The 22,928-nt window shown below is 41.6% G+C and overlaps 1 protein-coding gene across 3 annotated transcripts in view; it reads right to left on the bottom strand.

Moving 5' to 3' along the window:
* The window catches only part of LOC133093739 (ubiquitin-conjugating enzyme E2 E2), a 364,710-nt gene that overhangs the window by 131,160 nt on the left and 210,622 nt on the right, over positions 1 to 22,928 (bottom strand). The window contains exon 4 of one of the 3 annotated variants that reach the window (XM_061193716.1): positions 10,420 to 10,547. The exons of 1 other annotated variant lie outside the window; for it this stretch is intronic. In XM_061193716.1, the coding sequence (XP_061049699.1) occupies positions 10,420 to 10,547 (128 nt within the window). Of the gene's footprint in view, positions 1 to 10,419; positions 10,548 to 22,928 lie in introns of those variants that run through there. One more of the 3 variants, XM_061193717.1, reaches the window with a different exon arrangement.

Raw genomic sequence — 22,928 nt, 5'->3', positions numbered from 1 at the left:
ATGCATGCACCCCAGTGTTCATAGCAGCCCTATGCACAATAGCCAAGACATGGAAACAACCTAAATGTCCATCAAGAGATGAATGGATAAAGATGTGGTTTATACACACACACACACACACACACACAATGGAATACTACTCAGCCATAAAAAAGAATGAAAATTTGCCATTTGCAGCAACATGGATGGACCTAGAGATTATCATACCAAGGGAAGTAAGTCAGACAGAGAAGACAAATACCATGTGATATCACCTACATGTAGAATCTAAAAAGATGATTCAAATGAATTTATTTACAAAACAGAAACAGACTCACAGACATAGAAAACAAACTTATGGTTACCAAAGGGGGAAGGGGGGAGGGATAAATTAGAAATTTGGGATTAACAGATACACACTATTATATATAAAACAGATAAACAACAAGGACCTACTGTACAGCACAGGGAACTATATTCAATATCTTGTGATAACCTATAATAGAAAAGACTCTGAAAAAGAATATACAGATACATACATATATATGTGTGTGTATATACATATATAAAACAATCACTTTGCTGCACACCTGTAACATTGTAAATGAACTATACTTCAATAAAAAAAGAAAGAAAAGGCAAGTCCTTCAGGAATGGAACATTTAATAATTGCAACATTTGTTGACCCCTTCTAGGTGTGTATCCGGCATCTCCCCTGTAGACAGCCTTAACCATCTAATTTGCAGTAAGAATAATTTATTATACTGTCTTCTATATGCCGGGCACTGTTATATGCACTTGACGTCCCAATCAGGATGGGGTGCTACTATACACCATCCCGGTTTTACAGACAAGGAAACTGAGGTCCACAGAGGTTCAGTAACTTGCTCAAGGTCATACTGACGCTAAGTGGCTCCAGAGTCCTTGACCGATAAGTTACCTTATCCCTGTCAAAGAACTCTTCTATCAGATATGCAGACAGAAGAGTGTAAGAGACAGTGAGGGATGCAAAAGATGAGGTGGGTGGGCATCAAAAGCAATTTTCTTCCATGTTGATATTTGGTCGAGAATTGGTCTCGTTCTTTCCATGCCCTAGAAGCGCCCAGGTATCACTGAACTCTTGTCTTGTCTCTAACTCCACACATTCCCCTCCCGTCTGCTGAGACTGGTGTGGACCTAGCACCCAGGAGTGGGGCAAGACGGTCCGTTTCCTGAGCTGGGGTGCAGAAACCGGAGGACTCAGCCTGGGTCATGCAGCGCGAACAGGAGCGGGAGACGCTGTCGTTTTTCATCACACATTATCACACGCCTGTGTAGACAGTTAAAAACTATCAATGGAGGCCAAGGGGGAGATCCATTGGTCTTTCAAAGTAAACTTAATAATCTCTGGCATTTGTTACCACATAAAGAGAATCAGCATTTTAAGCCTGTGTCCTACTTTAGATGGGCAGCTTGAAAGTCCTACTCCTCCTCCAAAATTCTAACAGACGTTCTTGATACGCATTTGGTAACAAAGGCATGCAGTCACACACAACTCTTAGCAATATGAAGAATAAGCAGCATATAAAGTAGAGAAAACATTAGACAATGAAGACATCCAGCTGGAATCAATACCATACAGTGACAGCAACAGGGAGACATTTTTGAATTATGCTGTGTATCAATATAATATTTCATACTGAATTATGCTAATCTTGTATTAGTAGAAATGAAAAATATGTTACACTGTATTCCAAGTAAATCCCAGAGTAGGGTATTTATGACGAATCAGTTCACTCCCAAGTTTACATTGCAACCAGAACTGGATGGAATTACAGTTTGTTATAATTTCAGAAAACCCTATATAGTAGATGAAAATCACATTTAATATAAATGTCACATCATATAGTCGTTTAATTTTTGAAGTAACAGTTTTATTGGAGTATTGTGAGCTTTCAGAATATGCAATGTAATCAAGACATTTCAAGTAGAAATATATTCACTTCGCATTTAAAATGTAACAAATATGCAATAGCGTAATCATGGGAATATGATGAATTCTTCTAATGCTAGAAATATCTGTCTTGCAGATTAGATGGAAAGAAGACAAGTTGTGGCTTATTATATCAACTAAAATAAATAAGAAATGCAAGTCATGATATTTTATCCATATGAAAAATCCTTTTAAAGGGAAATGATACTAATGGTAACTAGAAAATTGTTCAGAATACTATGGTCTATGAATAGATGCCTACTTTACTTGACTAGTATGAATTTATAATTTCCTAACATAAATATATAAATATATAAAAATTCTTATTTCTTATTTTTGCAAATATCTTTGAGTCAAGAATCAAGAACACACCGCAGCACAGCTTAAGAGCTGTGCTCTTAATAAACTAAATACAACTAAATACAATGCTTAATAAACTAAAGACAACAACATCCGAATCAAAACTACCTAGCGAACTTCAGCTAATTATGGCAAAATGGAGCAAAGATCACACACAGTGTTAATCAGCACACTTGCTTCGTGGTTGCCTTCTAGGTCTGTCACCAGCAACTTGTGGGTTTGGAGTTCCATTGACAGTGGTGGTGCTGGATATACAGGAGGTCATCTAAATTGTTTCTCCAGCCCTCCTGAATACGGCACACATTTTAAGAAAGCAACCTTGGGCCAACTCTATGGTTGATGGCCTTGAAACTGTTTCAACTTAGACTAACAGAGGCAGTGTACAGCTGTGGACAGACATGAAATTTAGTGCTTGTACAACTGGTTTTCCCCTTCTACCAATCACTGCTGTGAGAGCCTCAGTTTCCTTATCTAGAAAATGAAAAGAGTAAAACCCATCAGTAGTTTTCTGTGGAAATTATTTTGTGAATTACACAATACTGTAAGAATTTCCAGCACCTAAAACAATAGGCTGTGTTCACATAGACACAGTACATGGTCAAAAGATGGATGAATGTAATGATTCCTTGAAATTAATATAGTAACTTAGTAATTAAGCATACTGTTTTGTTCAGGTATTTGCTTCTCCTTGGAATGTCCTTCACCACTTTCAATTCCTTCAGCCTAGGCATGTCCAAATTTTTACGATCCTTTAAGGCCAAGCTCAAAAACCACCTCTCCCAAAATCACTCCAATGATAACCTTGATGGAAAAAAATCTCTCCTTCCTGTAATTACCAAAGAGCTTTGTATTACCCTCATCCTCCTTATATTATTTTTCTATATATTTAATCTTCTCTGATTATATAGCAATAAAGATTATAGCATGCTGTCAAACATCTCATTAATCCTAATAATAGTAACAGTAATAATAATAAGAAGGGCTTATTATACACCAAAAATCATATACAGTAAGTCCCCTACATATGAACAAGTTCCGTTCCAACAGCACGCTCATAAGGCCAATTTGTTCTTAAGTCCAACAAAATTAGCCTAGGTACCCAACTAACACAATCAGCTATATAGCACTGTACTGTAATAGTTTTATAATACTTTTCACACAACTAATACGTAAAAAGCAAACAAACAAAAAATAAAGAAAACATTTTTAATCTTACAGCACACTACCTTGAAAAGAACAGTAGTGCAGTACAGCAGCTGGCATACAGGGGCTGGCATCGAGGGAACAGCAGGAAGGGTTACTGACTGGAGGAGGGAGAGGAGATGGGAGATGGTAGGGCTGAAGGATCGTCAGCAATAGGAGATGGAGGGCGAGCTGCAATTTCACTCACGCCTGACGTTGATGGCACAGGATCTGGTTCCTTGCTGGATTCAATTCTATCCACCCTCTTGAAAAAACGATCCAGTGACGTCTGGGTAGTAGCTCTTTTTTTCTCGTCATAGATGACATGGTAGCACTGGGTTGCATTCTGAGCAGGTGCTGCAACCTTCGTGTACCGTTCTACGTTCGCATCCTGTGCCTCAAAAACTAACAGTGCCTCCTCAAAAAAAGAAAATCCCCTGCCATTTCCTGCGTCGGGCATCTGTTCGTTTCTTCAGTTACTTCTTCTTCCTCTTGCGTCTCTTCGTCCTTTCTCTGGGCCTCCAATTCCATCAGGTCTTCGTTAGTAAGCCCCACACTTGCATCTCTGAAAGCTCGCAACTTGAAGGTTTGTACGTAGGGGGCTTACTGTAGATTTTGAGAGCGTTTTATATAACCTACGAGGTAGGTACCACTACCACTTTATAGATGAGGAAACAGGAAACAGAGACGGTAGAGCCAGGGTTCGAGCCTGAACACTAAGCTAAACCACCCCTGCCACAAGCATCCTGCGCGGCAGGCCAAGAAGGCACAGTGACCATCAGGTCATCGAGGTGGTTGTGATTTGTCAGAGACCTGAACCCAGGTCTTCTGACTTCAACTCCAGCATTTTCTGAAGTGCTTTACCTGTTATCTCTGGCTTTCACACTAACTCCAGCTGTGTGCCAAAGGACTTCTGAGAGGCAGCTCAACAGCTCAAAGTGCCCACCAATCACAACGAGTCCAAATCATAAAATAACTCGGGAAGTGTCACCCACTGGGTTGCTGCTGCCCAGCACTGCCATGAAGGTGACAGCCAGCTTAGTCACTAACCTCCCTGCCAGGAAGTTGGAGATACACAACTGACCCCCACCCAAACTCACAGGATTTGAAACCAAGGGGGGAAAACAACATTTTAGCCAGCAGTCCCCAGTCTTTTTGGCACCAGGGACTAGTTTCATGGAAGACAGTTTTTCCACGGACCGGGGGGTGGGGAGGAGATGGTCTGGGGATGATTCAAGCACATTACATTTATTGTGCACTTTATTTCTATTATTATTACATTGTAATATATATTGAAATAATTATAGAACTCACCATAATGCAGACAGGAGGCGGAGCTCAGGCGGTACTGCGAGCGATGGGGAGCGGCTGTAAATACAGATGAAGCTTCGCTCACTCGCCCGCCGCTCATCTCCTGCTGTGTGGCCTGGTTCCTAACAGGCCACGGACCAATACCGGTCCATGGCCTGGGGGTTGGGGACCCCTGCTTTTAGTTATTCAGAATAAAATTATTTAGCACAAAGTAAACTTCATATTTTCTTCTTTTCCTTGTGATCATTTAAAACTAACAAAATTATTTGATTCGTTATACAGAAAAGATGCTGAGAGAAGGGGGCTTCATTCTGGTCTGTGGTTTTCCCAGATCACAGAAGTTCTGAGGAATACAGAATTAAGATAGGCAACGTAGCTCTTTGCTAGCAGACCTTCTTCAGAAGCTTCCCTGACAACCTACAATGGCTGAGGCACGGATGATTGGCTCACGCGCTGAGTTTGTGCGGCAGCCCTCAGAGCAATAGCAGGGTTCGTGCAGAGGCCCTGGGGGTGTTTATATAGCTCCCCTACTGTCAAATAGCATTCGCTTTTCTTTTTTCCTCCTCATATTTCGGTTCATGTATATGTTGCTTCATAATCGTGTGTGCATTTGTAAACATGTTATGGTTCTTTTAGCACTCACTTATTTTCTCATGCTCAGAAGCCAGAGCAGAACTAAAATGTATCAGTTAAGCAACCTTTAATGATGGCTGAACTAACTCTGAGTGTAATTCAGGTATATGCATTGGTTACAGTTTTGCTCTTAGTGTCTCTCATCTTTCTTAGCCACGTCTGAGCAGAGTGCTTATGAAAGGAAAAAATTCATTTTGTTCTAGATAACTGAAGGATGAAAAATAAATTTCAAGAACAAGAGTCCCAGGAGCCCAGGCGGGCCTTTATGGAACTTCCCATGGTTAGATTTGTTTATTAAAAAAACAAAAAAGTGCTGGCAGGCTTTGAAAACATAACAGGGGTCAATAACTTGTGAGCACACACAAGATCTGTGCTTAGTTTCAATGTGTGTGGCACCACAATTAAGGCAGGAGAGGTCTAGTTCATACCACCACTTGCAAAAGATGAGGTGGAATCTGAGCTATTAAAGCAGCCTGTACGTAAAACACAGGCGACTCATGATTACCTTACTTTTTGATTTACTCATATTTACTTGACTTGTTTGGCAGACGCAAAAGGCACTTCTGGGACTTCCCTGGTGGTCCAGTGGTTAAGACTCTGCGCTCCCAAGGCAGGGGGCCCGGGTTCGATCCCTGGTCAGGGAACTAGATCCCACATGCATGCCGCAACTAGGAGTTCGCATGCCACAACTAAGGAGCACGCCAGCCGCAACTGAGACCCGGCGTAACCAAAAAAAAAAAAAAAAAAAAAAAAAGGCACTTCCTATTGGCGTTTAAGTTGGCACTGACAGTTCAGCTAGGTAGCTGAATTGCTTAATTTCAGCTCTGTTGACAGTTCTGTCCCTCGACTTACTCTGCATGCCGGGAAGCCTTTTGGAAGGCCAACGTTTCAGGTCTCCCAGAAAGAGGAGAGAGCAAAACCTGCAGTCAGCTGTTCTTGGCAGGGATAGGCTTGACTATGGCAGAAAGCTAGGATGAGCCTAGTGAGCTCTTAGACTTCTTTGGAATCAAGTCCCCACCCTTGGCCTCAGTGATGTGAGAGAATCTCTGACACATCCATCAAGGAGCAAAGCACACTGCCACACGGAACCCAAGCATACCAAAAATGTTCCTAACATCTCCCGTGCAATGCGAAGAATCTGAGATCAACTGCAGCTAGATTAGTAAATACACTGTACGGCTGAAAAGGAGGTAGGCTTTTCTTTTAGTGTTTGCATTTTATGCAGTTTAAGAAGCTTGGCACCTTAAGACTTTCACATAGTTCAAATACAGCTTGAAAAGCACTGCTATTCTAGGTGTGTTTACGCAGCATTATTTCTCGTGTAAGCATACCCGCACATCACCCGAAAGTGAAAGGCAGCTGCCAGATGACCCTGGCAGCAGGCTGGGGCATGGGCTATGCTCTCTGGTTTACGAGGTGACAGTTCTCCTTGTCCTTATGTAGGCGAAGGCGCTAGCGCTCCTCCTATCACATCTGCTTGCTGCTTCCTCTAGCTTACGACTCTGTTGTCTTAGGCTTTCTGAGAATTTATTCCATAGCTTCTGTTTTAAAGTTCTCTGAAACTAAAGAAGACACGAGGTAGAACACGAGGCTTAAATCAGATTTCAGAGGGCAGATGGAAAGCACTCAGACAGGAGATGCCCTTAAAGGTCTAACCCAGCTCTCAGCTTTTAAAACAGGGACTCCTTTCACGGGTAGCACCATTTCAAATAAACCACTCTTTTTCAAGGCTTTTCTTTCTTCTAAAATAATAAACTCTTTCTAATAATCTGCTATAAATTAATAACTAATAAACATACCATATGAAAGAAGTATATTATTACATGTAAGTACCACAAAGTTTTAAAAAATGAGTTACGAAGTATTAAAATCAATCAAATTTAAGAGCAGCTAATGAGCATCGAAAAAGCTCATTTGCTTATAAAAAATCCAAATAGTACAAAACTGAGGAAAGTAAAACACGGTCGCTTAGTCTTCCCGTTAAGTTACGTTAGCCTATGATGCTAACAGGTACCTGAACTTAGCGTCAGAATTTTACACAATCTGCAAATATCTCAGAAATGCTGCCTCCCTACTGTGAAACTCAAGAGCACAGAAAACTGTTTCTTTCAGGTTATTTTATGGCAGGTGGCTGAGCTATTTGCTTTGGGTCATTTATCTTCTGTGAGAGCAACTCTGGAGAAGCTCAGGAAGAGGGTCCTCAAGGTATTATTAACATCTTAAAACTTAAGAGGTGCTTCCTGGGCCAGTGTGCAAATACATCCTGGAAAGAAAGCTGTGACATGGTGCCCTAGAAGAAAGCTCTGTCGGTTGCCGACAATCAGGAAAACCTATAATTAAAATTTTAATTATTATTTGCTTTGTCAAGTGGCCTCCGTGCAATATCTTGATTTATACTCGATTAGGATCTTCAGTGATTTCCCTTCCGGACTCAGAAAGGCTTATCAATGGATTTTTTAAATCCCCAAACTACCAGTTCTAGTCATCTAAAATTTGTACCATTTTAAAAAAATGTCTTTTTTCTTCCAGTTTAATTGAGATAAAATTGACATACAGCACTGTATAAGTTTAAGGTGTGCAGCATCATGACTTACATACACCATGAAGTGATGATCACAATAAGTTTAGTGAACTTCCGTCCTCTCTTACGTTACAAAATTAAAGAAATAGAAAAAAATTTTTTTCCTTGTGATGAGAACTCTTAGAATTTAATCTCTTAACAAAGAAAAAAATTTTTTTCCTTGTGATGAGAACTCTTAGGATTTAATCTCTTAACAACTTTCGTATGTAATGTATTTGTACTATTTATAAATGAGAAGTGAACACGAAGAAAGAGAAAGTATGCTAAAACTTTAATCTTGGGGTTTTTTTGTTGGTGTTGTTAATACTTTGGGTATTTATTCTGTTGAACTTCCTTTAAACCATATTCACACCAACCCTCTCTTTAAAAATGGGTTAAAGATATAAAGTATTTTCCCTTTTGCTCAGAATGAAAAGTAACAATCAAAGATCTAGAATTTAAGGTACAGGAACAACAGCATTAACAGGCATATGACAAAACAAAGCCCGTGATAGGAAAATGGGAAAATAACACTGTAATAATAAAATACTATGCCACAAATTACTCTAGATTCCGTAAATATTTAGTCTTATAAAAACTTTGTCTTTATGAGATAACCAACCACATCCACTCCCCCCTGCCCTTTAGATATTGCTCTCTCTCTTTTTTTTTTGCATTCTTAGCCACTGTCTTAATGAAACATACATCAATTTTTTAAAACCCCACTAACACAGACATTTCTTGTCAAGAGAATATGAACATTTTCCTCATAAAAATAATGAACCACTGTATAAAGAATAAAATCGAAATCACTGTAACACAAAGCACACTTCTATGTTTTTCAAGTTGTATAAGTAATTTATTACCATATTACTTTTAGATTTCTTATAGTGGAAAGTTTGCTTGCTACATTGATAGCAGACAGAACACACCTTATACCGCATAATCAAGATTCCTTAAGGGGTAACACAGTTTAGCGGTTAAAAGACTGACTTGCTAGGTTCAAATTCCGGTTCTGCCACTGACCAGCTAAGTACTACCTTGGCTGAATTACTGTGGATTCCACGCCTCAGCGTCCTCACCTGTAAAGTTATGATAATATTACCTCTCAGGGATATTCTGAAGTTGCCATGTTGTGACACTTAATGTAAGTGCTACCCATTGCTGATCTGATGATTCTCATTTTGGATGCATACACAGCTATGTTAACAAATATAAACAGATGGCATGAGGAAATATGACGTAAGCAATTTTAAAAAATAAACTCTAAGAAATTTTAGAATAGTTTTAGAGCTATAGAAAAACTGCACAGATAGTACAGAGAGTTCCCATATACCCCGCACATAATTTCCCTTATTCACATCTTACGGTGTAAGCAATTTTTAATGATAGCCCAATAATGGAAGGACATTTACTATAGTAGTTAAAACTACAAATTTAATTAACCTGTAATCTCAATAACCCACCTATCAGAACCAAACTTTGAAACTTCTAAGTACTGTATTATAATGAGTACATGCTGAATTTAATGTTTTGGTAATAGCACTGCACTTACTGCACTAATGTAGGATATTTTATAGTCTCATTTAAAGAGGAATAATAAAATGGGAAAGTTATTTTACTGTGTGTGATTACTTCTATATATATATATTGAAGTTGCAAATTAAAACGTGTGAAGAAGAAAATAAAGCTGGGATATTTAAACAGATATTACTTCATAATTTTAAGATTGAATTTCTCAAGACCATAAAGTAATTAAAGCTACATAAGGGCAATATGGGTGAATACATTTTGAGACGAGAATTTTTAACTTAAGTATTTTCTGACTATTAGAGAATCACATTTACAATAATGCATATAATACAGGAAAATTTTTCTGGGTTATTAAGGGAATAGAGGTAGAGAGGTACACCTGTAGAAATGTTCAAAGACAGCTCAGGCCCATGGCATTAAACGTAGGCATATTCACTGCCCAATTTAGCAGCCACTAGTCATACATGGAGAATTAAATTTAAATTAATTAAAATTAAATTAAGTTAAAAATTAAATTCCTCGGTTGCACTACATTTCAAGCACTCAGTAGCCGCATGTGGTTAGTGGTTACTGTATTGGAAAGTGCAGCTGTGGAACATTTCCACCACCGCAGAAAGTTCCACGGAACAGAACTGCTCAGATAGCCACAGACTGTTTCACTAATCACGTGTAAGCTGAGTCTCAACCGAGAGCCTTCACCTCCTAATCAAACAATTTCTATTAAACTTGCCAAAATGAAGCAAAGGGACCCAAAGGAGGCTTACATCTCCTTTTCTGAAATGTTTAAGGGGATGAAAGGGAAGAGGGTCTGGCTAAGTCTCACATCAGACAAACGGCCACCAAGAAACGGAAAACGTGCTGAGGTCCTCAGAGCCGTGGCTGTACTCACGTGGTGGGGTGGCAGGGGCCAGCGGCCAGGGGGCCTCCTCTTCGGGGGTACATGTCCTCACTAGGGGAGGGGCCCCCATATGGGGCCTTCGCACTGGTGGGACCTTCCCCATTATGGGGCTGGGGTTCCTGCCAGTGAAAAACGGGAAATTTCACTGTTAGCCAGCTTTGAGTCTTTCCCTACGTGAGATATTAAAAATGCTGCTTACTGGATTATTCAGTTAATTGAAAACAGGGTTATATGAGAACAATTCTCAGAACTGATGAACCACGACCGTGTGATGATTCTCCCTGCCCCTCAGTCTCCCAGGAAAAATAACCAGCAGCAGGCCTGCAACTGTTCAAATCTTAGCTCTAGTCACATACCAAAAAGATTAGATTGAACCAGGCAACAGTTTTCCCAATCAAGATAAAAAATAAGGATAATTGTTTTTTAATTATCAGTGATGGGCAGTGGTGGAAAGAGAAAATGCAATCAGATGTAATAAAAACCTCACAAAATTCCACGGCTCCTAATTCTCACCCCATCCAAACATCTAAAATGAGAGTTAAAAATGAGAAGCAAATGCTTGAATTCCATCCACTTACTTCTCCTGACCGTTTTGTGATTTGGGAGTCATTAATGGTGATCAAATGGTCAAAACAAGGATCTGTTGTTGTTTTTTCAAACAAGTTTTAAGAAATCCATGTAAGCAGTTTGTTGATGCCTAATAATGTGGCTAACAATAAAAATCCCCCATGAACGCTTTCACACACAAAATGTTTTCTACTGGTGCGAGATGACCATTTTCATGGTTTTAGCTGTAACATGCACACTTACGGTGGAATATTTCTACTGACATTCTGAAACGGGAAGAAATACCCTAAATTTCTCCAGTTCAAACTCCTTTTGCCTGTATATTTTACAATGGCATACTTTAGGGCAGTAAGGTCAGAGGCCCATATTAATAAAATACTACGGATTTCTCTGGATAATGGATAACATCACACTTCTAAAAAGCACTGAAAATGAGACAGGCTGGGACCTGGGACCCTTTGCTGCAGTCCTTGCACCTGGAAAAAACGTCTCCTCCAGCAACAAAATACAAAGTAACTATAAGGGACTAAAAATAGCTGTGTGCATGCACAGTTGGGGCAAATTATGGACAAGAAGATACAAAAAGACCAAAGAGCCCAACTGCCACTTCTGAAGAGCCTGGAGCAAAAGCAGGGCACTGCGCATGCCCCCTGCACACGACACCACCTAAGGGGTGGGCAGACCACCTAAGCTACACCTCCGGCCTGACCCCTGGACACACCCCTACCCTCACCCCATGTAAGGAACCAGCTCGCCCCCTCTCAGGGAGCAAGCAAGGGAATGTTTTACTTGTTTCTGATCCCCTCTGATGCAGCAGGGGCCCCAATAAAGCCTTGCCTGAACTTCTTGTCTGGCCTCTGATCCATTTCTTTTGATTAAGGAAGCCAAGATCTCTCTGGTCGGTAACAAAAAGATGAGAAAATTTCAGTTTGTGGTGAACACTGAGACGCAAACAGGACTTGTGCACTGAAACACACGATTTTTCCTACCAGGTACCACAGATCGTGGTTCTGCCAGATTTGCTTCTCCTAATCTCTTGAGTTGCAGCTTTCCCCTCTAATCTCTTATAATTACCTGTGCTCCCAGACAGCAATCAGAGGTCAGGTTACTGCAAAGTACACTTCTCTGTCTGTCCTACAGTGAGCATGGGGGATGGAGAAGGGAATCGTAAGCAGGAAAAGCTACTTTACATAAAATTAGATGATATATTTGAATATAAATTATAGACCTAAAATAGAAATTATAAACCTTCCAATTCATAACAGAAATGCCTTTCAGATAGTTGGAAGGTAGCTAGAATCTAAGTACTTAATGTAAGTTTGAATGTTTCCCACAACAGGAACTAACATCCTTCTTGATTAGTTTCTTATCAGTATCCTTATGGCAGGCCCTGCATAAAAGTATTAATTTAGTAGAACATTTCCTAATTGTATTCAACATCTTAATTGTAGTGAGTAAATTAGGTTTAGCTGCTGCGGCAAAGTACAGTTGTAGAAATTTAAATTTTGACACAAGCAGTATGAAAAGCAGTTCCAGAGTATATGGTCAAACAAAAACACCGACATAAATATCAAAGTCTACATCAAACATCAAAGGCACGCCTGCCTTTCAGGAGCTGACCAAAGTTCCCAGGAGTGGGATTGGAATGCCTCCCTGCCAGAGCTTCATTCTAAAAAGATTATGAGGTCACTGACCGGGACAGTCTCAATCAAAATGAAATTCTGCTAGACTTCCTGTCTACCCAGAAACACCCTGATATTCTCAGATCAAAACTTCTTCACAATAGGCTTATCCATTAGGAAAAAAAACTGCCTTAAAGAGAATGCTTTTTAAGAACAGAAACTTATCACAGGGAACTCTACTCAGTGTTCTGTAATGACCTATATGAGAAAAGAATCTGAAAAAGAATGGATATATGTATAGGTATAACTGAATCACTTTGCTGTACACCTGAAACGAACACAACATTGTGAATCAACTATACTCCAATATAAAATAAAAATTAAATTAAAAAAATAGAAACCTATTCTTCCGAATGATACTCACTTGGCTATATAGTCCAAGTTTTCCTGTAACCTTTCTTCCAGGTCACACCATGCAAAAACAGGACGGCAGTGCCTAAAACTACAGAGAATGTTCTGTTCTGAATTGGGAAAGAAAATTCTTCTTCATAAAGCTTAGGCTAGCTGAAGCGGCCACACACGGTACTGCTGGTTCCCTTTCCCAAAGACAGCTGGTGGAGAGGGCCTGACACCCTGACCCCTACATCCAGCTGCAAGGCTGCCCTGGAGAAAGAAATGCCTCTTTCTAATTCACACCAGAGGCCATATATGTTAACAGAGGCCCTGAAGACCACTGTATATAATATCACATTTCACTGACTCTAAAATGATGATGAGCTCTTACTCTGAACCACTAAGAAATTTAAAAATTGCCAAATTAAACTATAACTGATTTCTTATCACAGAAAAATCATACTTATTGAATGGGCTCTCATGATAAGTAGAACATGATATATGCTAATCTTTTTATTTGTGCTCAAGAGTGACATTATGGAAGCCAAAAAAATGGATTATTAGAACTTCTTCACGTTCAGATTTCAAATCTTCTGCCTCACTTTTCAGCTCCAAGATGACTGTTTGACCACCAAACATGGCCCTTTGTGTCATCAAGAGCCTTGCTGGTGCAGTGTGTCTCGACTGTTGCTCTAGTACTGTCCTTGGAAGTTTCTTCCAAGCTGCTGACACCCTTTTTACAAGTTTTTGTTTGCTTGCTTTTTTTTTGTTTGTTTTTTTTTGCATGCACAGGCAATAACAACTAAACTCACAACAGCTACCCGGCCCAAAGCAATTGATATTAGAAATGTTAAAACATGGTGGGGGAGGGCTTCTGAGAATCGCTAAGCTAGAGTAACGGGGCTTCTGAGGCCAGGGTTCTCCGCTGCTTTGTCCCGTCCACCTAACGATTCACTCATTCCTCAAATAGTTATTAAGCACCTAGTATGTGATGCAGGTACCAAGTTAGGGAGAGAGCAGAGCGCAAAGCAGGGAAGGACACTCCCCTCAAGGACCTTAGGAAGAGACTGGCATTAATTGGAAAACACAGAAAATTAATACAAAGCTACAATTACTTTAAGTAATGCAGAGAAGAGGCACATGGTACCATGGTAACATATGACTTATCTACCCTTGTCAGGGAGGTCAGGTGATACCTAAGGAAAGAGGGGAGAGAGAAATATATCAGAGAAAAGAGCACGTGTAACGCGGAAGAGAGCGAAGAACTTTTCTGCATGGATAACTGTGCCCTGCGGAAAGGACTCTAGACTTTTTGAGGACTATTACGTCAGGGCTCCAAACCACACCAACACTGGGGAATCTTAAATGCCATTATGTGCCGGTTCGAATGGGGCCTTATGGAGGCGAGGTAGCGACTGGAGTTATTTCTTGACTTCAAGTGTGTAACTGGGAGACCCTCAGATGGGTCTCTGATACGGGGAGTGTCATTTGGGTGTGAAGGACTGAGCAGAAGCCTCTGAAACTTTCCCCCGCAAGTGTATTCCTCACTCAAGTTGGTAACTTAACAGCAATACCGTGTATACGGGGAAGAACTGCAGAGATGAGAACACTACCAAAGCCTTAGAGAGGAGGAGCAGTGGTCCCTCCTTATACCCCCTTTTCTATACTTCTAATGACCCTGCAGAAAAAAAACGATGGACCACTGTAAGCTAAAAGTGGTGGAAATCCCGAATAGTACTTGTCATGCTAGATATGACATTATACAGCTTCTGGCACTGGGTACCCAGCTATTTATGTGAATATGGCAATTACCGTCCATGGGTAGAGACAGGCTACTTACTCCCTTGCCTCCTGGTGATGTGAACTCTCCCGATCTCCCTCAAAACTTAGTCTGCAGGGACCCGGACCATCTTGACTTTCCGCAGTACGCGACTCTAGCCCACTATACGGACGACCACATGTTAACTGGAGCAAGAAATGGAAAGCACCCTAGTGGGCCTAGTGAAACGCAAACACCACACACCACAAAAATTAAGAGATAGGGCACACTGCTTACGTTTTTAAGAAGCCTAGGGCTCCAGGACGGGCTGAGAACAACCTCTCTAAGGAAAAGAGCAGGTTGCTTCTTTCAACATCTACTGCTAAGAAAAAGGTGGGCCTCTTTGGATTCTGGAGCATGTACATTCCACACTTTATAACACTGTTTGGACCCATTTATCAGAGACTTGGCGGCTGCCAGTTTCAAGAGTGACCCGAGAGATAGAGAAGACTTTTGCGGCACATCTAGACGGTGATGCAGCTGTGGCCAGTGGATCTGGGGGTGCAGACCCATCCTCGATGGCTAAGGAGTGCCAAGAGAGAAGTCACACTGCAGATCCCTGGGGTTCTGGGGCAGAGAACAACGTTCCGTTTAAAAACCAGCCCCTAGTACGTTACGGGGCCCAGGGCCTTGGCATACCCAACCATGGTCAACAATGACCCTCTGACATAAAGTTAGACGGGCAAAGAAAAAACCCACCCTAGGATGGAAATGGCTCATCAGGGATTAGGCCCAAGTACGCTCAGAGGGCACAAGGAAATTACATTTATAGGTGACCCAGACTCCCATACGACGGGTGTCTCTCTGTTTCATGATCAATAGACAGAGAAAACAGGAATTCAGACAGAGCCCCAAGTGACCTGGTGCTACACCGCAGTGTCATGCAGCAGGGGACCTGAGGGACCGTGGGAAGGAAGTGTGGCGGGTGAGGACACAGAGCAGCCCTGGGCACTCACGCCACGTGGAGGGAGGGAAGGCCTGGGCCACAGACACACCCTAACTCTGGGGCAGCAGCGAACAGACCGTTGGTCAGGGGCCTAGGGAACAACAGGGACGGATGACGTGCTGAGGAGGTCTGGGAAGGACGGATGCAGGCGGCACAGGCCAGGTGCTTTCTGTGCTTCACGCTAATGCCCACCAGGAAGCATCCCCCAAGATGTCAACATGTGTGCTGTCAAACGTCAACAAAAGGTAGACAGGACGAGTCACTCCAGGGCCGTCAGCCAGCCTCCCGCTCAGGCCAGCAAAGAGTTGACACCACGGGCCTGTGAAGAGAGCGGCAGAGGCTCTTCCTCTCACCAATGCCGGAAAAGTTACTGCAACTGCTACATGTCTCACCTGCCAGCCACAGACACTGATACCAAGCCCTGGATACGGCATCATTACTCCAGAAGACCCATCACTGACTTGGTGTAAGATTAGTTCCGTGGGAAGGGGCAATGATCTGTCTTTACCACCGTGTTTGGCTTCCAGCTCCCAATACTTTGCTGCCACCACCGTCCCTGGGCTTATAAAATAACTGATTTCTCAATAGGATATTCCACAGAACACCACCTTAGGCCAAGGCACCCATTTTATAACAAAGGAAATGTGACAATGGGTCCATAACCTTAGAATCCACCGGTCTGACAATGACTCATCCTCAAAGCTGGCCCAACAGGCAGGGAGAGTGGTCTACTAAAAAGTAACCCAAGAGGCATCTTAGGATAACTTCCCGCAGAGTTGGAGCCCTGCCCTCCAGGATGTGGTATAGGTATTGAAGCAATGGCTTCAGTATCTGGTCTGCATTACCGAGAGCTACAATACTCAGGTCTTGGAACCAAAGGATGAAAACACGATTGGCCTTTGTCATCATCAATCCCAGGGACCCACTTGCAAAATTTGTGTTTCCCATCCATGCAACTCTCGTATTTGCCAAGTTAGAAGTCCTGATTCCTAGGCAGGACTGGGGGATGATTGTTTCCTCCAGGGGACACGAAAAAGTTCCAATAAACTTGAAGCTCTGACCATCTCCTGGTCATTCTGGACTCCTCGTGTCAATACACCAGCAGAAAACAGGGAGTCAGGTGACTGCCAGGGATGTTCCATCCTGATATCATGAGCAGCAAAGACTATGGCTACACAGTGAAGGAGGAGAGGATGTGTCCAGAACTCGAGGGAGTCATCAGGGTATGTCTAGGTGCTTCCACAGCCAGTGGTAACCATAAATGGGAAATTTCAGCACTTATGGCTCAACAGCAACAAGGCAACCAAGGGCTCACACAATTGAGGGAAGAAGGTCTGGGTCATCTCAGCAGGCCAGCAATTCAAATCAGGCCAATTTGGTACCGGTGAAGGAAATCTGGACCGGGTGATAGATCGTGATGCTGAGTCTCCAGGTGAGCTGCAGCAGTGGAAACTGTAGTTTGTTTCTCCTCTTGCCTCAAGGCTCTTGCATGTGATTACAGCAGGGCTTCCCCTTGAAGGGGACTCAGGTACGGCCTGCACTTGGATCTCTGGTCTCTGGGAGGAAGTGAGGGCATCTCACTCTCGCAAAAGCAGAGGCCCCATGTCGTAGTGCGGAAGCGACGGTGTCTGGCATGGGTGGGTCTGAGCGGTTAAAGGGGCAGATCATCCTGGAGCCCTGGATGTACCACTTGAGGTTCTCGCACCCTCTCCTGTCCTGTTTCAGCTGTTTCATCAGTACTAGTGTCCCTGGGTATAGTCTGACAGTGCCTGCTCATGCCTGGGGGCAGTTCTTGCCTCTCACTCCATGGCTTCTGAGTTGACATGGCTTTGAATCCACACTTTCACACCACCCATTAACTACCTGGGGGTGTGGAGGAGGTAATACATTGGAGGGAAACCTTTGACCAGTGAGGGACAGACAGCAGGGGAAAAATTCTTCTTCCCTTCTCCTCTCACAATGCATAATCTTAGGACGCAGTTCAGAGGATGTCTTGGCCTGTGATCTTATAGGATTGGGCAGTCCCAGTAGCTTACACACGTATGCGCTCTCCCTCCCACCAAACTACACTCTCCTGGTCCCTCTCCCTCCTGGGATGCTATCCCCCGATGAAGGAACGGCACACAGCTTGCTGCTTCAGGCTCTTTTTCTGGGGAACCTAAGCGAAGATGAACAGCGTAGGAGTGGTGTCTTTATGATCTATCCGCTAGGTCATTCATTCCTCTGGTGCTCAGAGGTGGTAAGTGAAGCCACAGGCAGAGCTGAGATCACTCAGAGAGAGAGACAGAGTGAGAAGAAAAGAGGGCCTAACACGTGGCCCATCAATGGCCATAAGGATAACGGCTAGAACAGAAGATGGGCACTGGCCAGAGAGGTGGGTGAAAAACTGGCAAGTATTGATATTACCGCGAGGGAGTTTACTAGGGCATGGAGAAAATCTATTATCTGGGAATTCCCTGGAGGTCAGTGGTTAGGACTCTGTGCTTTCACTGCCGAGGGTCCGGGTTCGATCCCTGGTTGGGAAACTAAGATCCCACAAGCCCCATGGCCAAAAAAAAAAAAAGAAAAAAAGAAAGAAAAAAAATCTATATCTAAGGAGCTGTTGCTTTTTAATTATGTTAGATGCTGACTGCTGTGGCTACTTGATTTGATGTATTACCAAAGAAAATGAAATAATATGCAAATAAAAGTGTGTGGAGGAAGTTTTTTCAAACCACATTCCTCTCGGGGCGGAAAGACTCCAGGCAAACTGTGTAAGAGTGGAGGAATCAGAAACCAGGAAGCAGACCTCCTTCTCTGCCTCTCTGGAGGGCAATCTGGTGGGGATCCAGGCTGAGAAGAGGATGATCTGGTGGTTATCAATTTACAAAATTCTGTCTTTTAAAGTTTTCTTTTTTTTTTTGATAAAAAGCTTAGATATCTAAAAATAAAAGAAAGAAGGCTTGTAACACAAACTTTTGTAAGGAGATACTATAGAAGAAACACAGAATGCTCAACTTCCTGAATAAGGCACTTTGGGAGACTTAAAACTATATTTCACAGCAAAATTTTCCTCCTTACACACAGGAGGACATGGGAGATCATAAAAATGCTTCATATGTCTTTATGAACACTGAGGATCAGAAAACAAATCTTCCTTAATACTCAGAATTTATCACAAAGCCTACAGGTATGCAATAACGTCAACTTCTGTTACAAGAAGCCACACAGTCATTAAAATTTTTAAAATTAATTCTATACACGTATCAGTCACAGAATTTAATTTTTTAAAATTTAGAAATGTTGTAGTACTCTTCTTTAGCTCATTAAAACTTCTATTTATTTAATTTAATGTATTGCAATCAGCTCTGCCTGATTTTCACTATAATTTCAATATCTGTGAGTCTGTTTCTGTTTTGTACATAAGCTCATTTGTAACATTTTTTAAAAATTAGATTCCACGTATGAGTGATATCATATGATATTTGTCTTTCTCCAGACAGGTTTTACTTTCACAGCATGTATTACACAGACCACATTTAAATCTAAAGTTATAGTTAACAACATAAAAGGCAAGGAACTAAAATCTAAATTGTAACTAACAATATGAACACTGGGGAACTTCAATTGAAATAAATATGAAATGTTCTTGAACACGAGTGTCACGGCAGTGGTAAATACATACAAGTGTTTCAAAGGACCCAAGTGGAGAGTTTTATTTGCTGTCACTGCTTTTGGTAATTAAAAAACATATTTAAAATCATATTGCCTCAAGTGTTGTACAGTTAAACAGCTGTCCTTCAAAAACCACGGCACAAAGCCATCTCGAACACACTCTAACTTAAAAATAAGGCAGAATCAGTGTCCCCGATCCACAACGTTGGGGGCTGCTCTGGGCACGTGAACATGAGAACCAGGTCAGTGGGCTTTCCTGCAATAACACAACCCTTTGCCTGCCTCCTGAGAGATGGTGACATATCCTCCACATTAAGCTCTCCGTCCCCAGTTTTCTGATTCAGGCTTAAGTGGATGGATGGTATTCCAGCAACTCTAATTCACTGACAGGCGCAACGGCTGCCTGCCAACACCAGGGTGGATTTTGTTTTCATTTGATGCTTCAGAATACCCAACTGACACACCCCACCAGGTCAGGTGACTTCAGAGGTTTAAGAGCTGGCCTAAAAACCCCAGCATTTTTACACTAGACTTCAGTCTCCAAACAGTCCATTCTCTCTTTAAAATTCTAACTAAAATGTGAGCAGCAAAGGGTTTTGAAAAAAAGCCTCTAGGTGTTTCAAATTTCCTGTGCTTGGTTCAGCAGACTATCGGCCTGTCTAACCATAAACAAGTCTCAGGACTTTTTTTTAATTTTTATTGGAGTAGAGTTGATTTACAATGTTGAGTTAGTTTCAGGTGTACAGCAAAGTGATTCAGTTATACATATACATGTATCCACTCTTTTTCAGATTCTTTTCCTATATAGGTTATTACAGAGTATTGAGTTGAGTTCCCTGTGCTATACGGTAGGTCCTTATTAGTTATCTATTTTATATATAGTGGTGTGTGTATGTTAATCCCAATCTCCCAATTTAACCCCCCTCCACCTCCCCCCTTTGGTAGCCATAAATTTGTTTTCTATGTCTGTGAGTCTGCTTCCGTTCTGTAAAAAAGATCATTTGTACCATTTTTTAAAAATCTCAGGACTTAGATACCCAGCTGTACCCCTGCAGGGGTCAACAAGGACCAGTTCTAGGGAGAGCAGGAAAGGAATTGGGGGGGACAAAATGGTAGGAAATGCCTTCCCCCCCGCCAAATCCAAGTCAAACAATAACTCAACTCTTTATAGTTATCTAATATCTGAAAACTATTCTCCTAAAAGTGAAATTTACCAGTCTAACAGAAATCAACTCAACTAGTCTGCAACATTTAGTCTGATCTTATTTTTACCCTTTACCTCAGTATCTCACCTAACAGCTCTATATCTCAAAGCCCTGACAGATTTGTTTGACTGGCATGATCTGTGACCACTTCCTTTCTATCAAGAAATACAGTTTTCTCCTTTTGATGCTAAACTATTTCTGTTCACACAATATGAACCCTTTGGTCTGCTTAGACTCTGAGGTACAAATGTTAACATGGAGATCATGCGGGTCATCATTTTACATCTTATTAGGTGTTTATTAAAAAAGATAAGAACGTCTAGGATTAATAAATAGAGCTTTTCTGGCTCCATGAGTGGCTCATCTGGATACACTGCTGAGATCAGGCAGGCTTGAAGGCCACCGACGCTGCGACTGGGCAGGTCACTGAGAGAGCCATGGTACTGGAGTCGTACATCTGGCTTGTGGGATGGGGCTGGGATATACAAGGCATTTTGGCTGAAGATGTTAATCTACTAAACATGTTAAAAATAAAAGTCTGTCTTTCCATTTTCAAAAGCTGGCGTCATGGGATGGGGATTGCAAGCTGCTTGAGGGGAGGGGTGAAGACAGCTGCTACGAGAACAGCCTGGAGACGATTCATTGTAAGAGGGTGTAGCATTCATTCCAGATCCTCAAGGTTCCCTCTCATAATTTCTGGGGTGTTAGAGGCTTTGGGCAGCTGGCCAGCACGAGGGCTCACTTAAAATTCTCATTTCATTTTCTGAACATTGATCCATGAGAATCCCTAACATAATTCCAGGGTTCAGACCCTGGGGAGGGGTGCCCCTGAGTTTGGCAGTATCTCCTGGCACAGTTGTTATGAGACATTCTGTATCCCTTTAGTCCCTGGATTCCTGCATCTGGCAAGTCACAATATGTGATAACCAATTAGGAAGGAATTCAGTCACATGGCTTCCTTCTGGAATGTACATTAGGGAAGAGAGTTTCTTAGCCACAGAAGTAGCCTATAAAAACAACGGGTTGTTTAAAAATCACACATAAAAAGCAAAACATCACAAACTCACTGTCAAGAAATAGAAAATATTCCTTTTGATCAACCTGTTTATAAGTGTTACTGAGTTCTCTCCCCAAACTTTGTACTCTTACCAAATTTCCTTGTTGATTAAAATAATTTGACACTCAATTATTTGGGCACAAATCTAATAATATTCATGTTTTCCTTAAAATGAAGACAAGAAGAGTTAATTGTGTGGTGGTGAGTGTTCAAACATGGGTGCAAAGAAGCTACAAACCTTACAAGAATACTGAGATGTGGTATTGAGAAAATCTGGGGCTCTGGTGGTAAATCTGACAATCATAAAACTACATTCATTCTGATTCTTTGATGGTTTCAATCTGAGTACAACTGAAACCAAATATTTCAATTTATGAACGATGTAAAGTTTCTCTTTTCCATTTACACGTGGGATAGGCCACTTCCACAATAACTAATTTCTTAAGTATTTCAAGAATATATCAAGCTAATGATACATAAACTACAGTGAAAAGGACAATTTTAATACTTTAAATATTACTCAAGTAAAGAGTACACGACTAAGAGCTGAATGGCTTCCCGACACCGGTCACTATGCTGTAAAATTTACTTAGTATCCAAAACTGTACAATTACTTAAAGTGCCTGACACATAAAGTTGAGATTCGTCCTTTTTAATTCAAACCTTTTCAAACAAGGAATTTGTAATACCAGAGAAAAGACAAATGTATTATCTAATTTTGAGTACTACTTCTGCCAATCTTTTGTTCACACCTTCCACAGGCTCCTAAATGTCTATATAAGAAAGCCCATGTTCTAGTTCTGGTACCCTAAATCCTCCATAATTTGGGGTCCCTCGCTGCAATCTTACTTCCTCTTGCTCTAGAATGAGGAAATCTTTCTTCTGGACAACCTGAAATCCTGGACCTTGCCCACTCTATGCCTCTACCTGTGCTCTTTCTAAAGCATGCCTGGCACACCTTTCCTGCTTCTCTCCACTCAAGTCCCGTCTGAATCCATTTTAAATGCTTTAAGGGAACCTATATCGGTTCTGTTTGTGGTCCCACAATCTTAGCTCAGAGGCCGGCATGAAATGATGCTCTTCAAATGTCTGCTGAATTAAACAGACTCTACAACCAACTTAAGACCCCATGAACAATATGCTCCCCACAGCACCAGCTGGACCATTTCCAGTAACTGATCTTCTGAGTCACTGTGTTCATCCCGCATCCACGTGCCCACGCTGAGAGTTCTTAAAC

Source organism: Eubalaena glacialis, chromosome 6, assembly GCF_028564815.1.
Source record: "Eubalaena glacialis isolate mEubGla1 chromosome 6, mEubGla1.1.hap2.+ XY, whole genome shotgun sequence".
NCBI lineage: Eukaryota > Metazoa > Chordata > Mammalia > Artiodactyla > Balaenidae > Eubalaena > Eubalaena glacialis.
Note: the sequence above shows the minus strand (reverse complement) of the source record. Positions and strands in the feature narration are given on the sequence as shown.